At 42.1% G+C, this 3,433-nt stretch overlaps 1 protein-coding gene across 1 annotated transcript in view; it reads left to right on the top strand.

Moving 5' to 3' along the window:
* Positions 1-231: 231 nt before the first annotated feature.
* The window catches only part of KCNJ8 (potassium inwardly rectifying channel subfamily J member 8), a 7,705-nt gene continuing 4,503 nt past the window's right edge, over positions 232-3,433 (top strand). Inside the window, exons 1-2 of the mRNA XM_007449370.1 lie at positions 232-366; positions 1,195-1,635. Coding sequence (XP_007449432.1) covers positions 1,262-1,635 — 374 coding nt within the window. The 5' untranslated portion in view covers positions 232-366; positions 1,195-1,261. The remainder of the gene's footprint in view (positions 367-1,194; positions 1,636-3,433) is intronic.

Below are 3,433 nucleotides of genomic sequence, written 5' to 3'. Positions count from 1 at the left end.
AATTTCGGCCTCAGAGGTCTGGCGCGCGTCAAAGCCCGAAGTGGGAGGCTGATTTGTGGGGCATCACGCCCCAGCTCCTCTCCCCAAGCCTCCTCTCCGCCGTCGGCAGCGGCCAAGGGATCGAGCCGAGCAGGGGGAGGGGAAGAGCGACACCCATCCCCCTCCCTCCAGCCCTCCCCGCGTTCAGATTCAACTGCACCTTTTATTATTTTAACTCTTCTCCGTAGGACGCGCGGCCCCCGGATCTGTCCCTCCGGCAGTCGCGGTCCCCGCTCCCGCGCCTGGAGATGGAACAGCGAGGGACCCGCTCGCGGTCGGCCGGCGTGTGCTGGGAGGTGCGGCCGCTGCGCCCGCTCGCCAGAGTCTGTAAGTTTCAACGCTCCTCTAAGCGGAGGGGTGGGGGAGGCTGAACGCGTCCCCGCAAACGATTGAAAATGCAGAACACGGGCGAGGTTGACGGCGTCGGATGGAATTTCGGGGCACACTCTTTTAATTGACTCTATCCGCAGCCCGCAGGCTATTGTCCCGGGTTTTTCCTGCAGCTTGTATGTTTGATCCCTTCGTCGTCAAGAAGTTTTCAAGCCATTACATTATGAGTTACAGTGGGATTTTTTTTTTTTAAATGCAACTCACACTTCTTTCAAATTTAAAATACCTCTACGTAATTTTCAGGTTACATAGCACATTGCTTATTATTATTTTGTCGAATTACAAGAAACATTTATACTGCGCAGGAGCTCACGGCCTTTGCCTATTTCTAAAAATAACAGAAAAAGAATTTCCTCTCTTTACTTTTAATATTGCTACATCATGTGAATAGTTTAGTAAATAGATCCTTAATTTTCCTCATAGACGTCGCGTGCTGGTATCCTTGCACTAATCTACAGACGCGGGTAATTTCAGAATTATCACTGAGCCTGCTGTTTACAGGAAGGCTCTTGGTTTTGTTTAACTAAGGCTGTGCTCTTATGTGTTCAAAACGATAAGGAATATTAAAACAGTTCTGGTTCAGACCAAGTAATTTTTCCGGGATCCAAGAACTCAAGCACTAACTAGGCTCGTGTTTAGATTAATAAGATCATACCTTTAGCTTTGCACGTCACCTGGAATGTATAGACACACCCCTACATGCAAGGACTGAAGAGGTGAGGAAAATAGGGGGAAAAGTTTTTAATCTTCGTTTCCCTCCTGCAGGACGGGTCTCGAGGGAAGGAGAGGCAGGTCGGAGACAGGTGCATAGGCTGGCTATGGTGACGGGACGATGTTGGCCAGAAAGAGCATCATCCCCGAGGAGTATGTGCTGGCGCGCATCGCCGCGGAGAACTTGCGCAAACCGCGCATCAGGGACCGCCTGCCCAAGGCCCGCTTCATCGCCAAGAGCGGGGCCTGCAACCTGGCGCACAAGAACATCCGGGAGCAAGGACGGTTCCTCCAGGACATCTTCACTACCTTGGTGGACCTGAAATGGCGCCACACCCTGGTCATCTTTACCATGTCGTTCCTCTGCAGCTGGCTGCTCTTCGCCATCATGTGGTGGCTGGTGGCCTTTGCCCACGGGGACATCTATGCTTACATGGAGAAAAGTGGGATGGAGAAAAGTGGCTTGGAGTCCACCGTGTGTGTGACTAATGTCAGGTAAGAATGCAGCGGGATGAGGCAGGGGTGGAAAACAGTACAGAAAAAAAGATGAAACTGTCCTTTCTCTCTTCACTCTGTTGTTTTGTTGCAAGTGAACTAAAGAGTTTCAGTACCTTCAGAAGCAAAAAAGTAAAAACATAACAAAAACAACAACAAAACCAATCCAATGTATTAAAAATCTTTTCAGATGCAGCTTTATGGATGACGAGTCTTTGAAAATGTAGCTCTTCAATCCTTTGAGCTGGCCTTGAAAATATTATACCAGTTATTTAAAAATGGTTGTGGTTCAAAGGATTCCACAGAGCGCCTTCCTCAAAAAAACCACATACTGAGTTTTCAGTCTGAAAAAGCTGCTGTCCATAGTTCCAGCATCCACAAGGCAATATCTCTGATCAACAAAAAATATTGTGCAAATGCTAGTAATGTTTTTCCACAACTTCTCTTACCAGTGACATTTTCAGAAATAATGAGAAAAATGGGAAAACACTGGTGGAGAGGTGTTCTAGATAAAAAAATTTTTTTAAACTCCACCAGAAATGAAATAAACATAAGCCCTTCTTTATCAAGATTATCTTAAATAGCTGATTGCTTGCATTGAATTCCAAAATTAGAAGTTATGCTAAGATTCAGAACTAGAGAAAAATTATTTTTTAATGGAGATTGGTCCAAATTTTTAATGGAAGAGATTATGTAGAAGTGACTTGGTGTTGTGGTTTTCTCTAAAAGTTTTAGTAGGATAAAAAGACAGTTCCTAGATTGCCCTAATTTTGCTTTTTACTCTTATATTGTAAATATTTCAAAGATAAGTAAAGTGAATTTGATTTCAGTGATTCTCCTCTCATAGTTTCACATGGCCTAAGAACATTTACTTGGAGTGATTTGTCTCTTATTTTGTTGGAAGATGGAAAAAGGTAATATCAATTGCAAAAATATGCACTCTGCAGTGAAACATTAGTAGTTATACTAGCAACTTTTCCAGGACCTTTTCTCAATAATATTCCAAATTCACATAATTCATAAAGCAAAGCAACTGAGCAAGCACCATTCTTCCAGGAAACTGTAAAGAATAAGACCTTTGATGACTCTGAAATCTTATGAAATTAGCATACCACTGCAAGAAGCAGAAACTCAGACTGTAAATTTGTCCATCCTTCCATTCCCTGAATAGTTGCAATGCCAGCTTATCAAGGGAGGTTGCAGTATTTGTTGTAGAGATCACATGCCACAGATTTCAGCTCAGATTTTGAGGAGAAAAACAAATTGAGTCGATCCACTGCCTTTACCATCGAGTTAGATATTGTTTTCTTGTCTTGAACTTGCCACAGACTTTTGTCTCAAAGAAAATATAGATGAAGAATGTAGGTGATCATCAGTACACCAAATATAAAGGAACAAAATACTGTGTTTAACGGGTATATGTAGGTCAGATATCATTATCTATAATATTTCTCTTTAAGAAATTTATTGGCACTGATGTTGGTGAATCATTTTCCTATCAAGGTACATTTTTAATAAACATTAAGTAGATACACATAAAAAGAGATAAAAGAAACAGAAACGATAAACCTCGGAAAAATAAAGGACAGATTTTATTCACAAGACAAATATATTGGCTTTTCCTGTGGGAAAAAAGTCATTAAGCAATTTATTAAAGATATGTCATCAAAAGTGACATATTTTCAATGATTTTGTAAAAGAACTTGACAGAGTGCACTGGTTATTAAAAGCTGTTTTACTGCTAGCTTTTATTGTTCAACAAGAGGTGTTCTGAGGCATGTTTATCCCCCTGATGGAT

This window comes from Lipotes vexillifer, unplaced genomic scaffold (genome assembly GCF_000442215.2).
Source record: "Lipotes vexillifer unplaced genomic scaffold, Lipotes_vexillifer_v1.1 scaffold135, whole genome shotgun sequence".
In the NCBI taxonomy this organism is placed as follows: Eukaryota; Metazoa; Chordata; class Mammalia; order Artiodactyla; family Lipotidae; genus Lipotes; species Lipotes vexillifer.
This window is presented reverse-complemented; position numbering and strand designations above follow the sequence as displayed.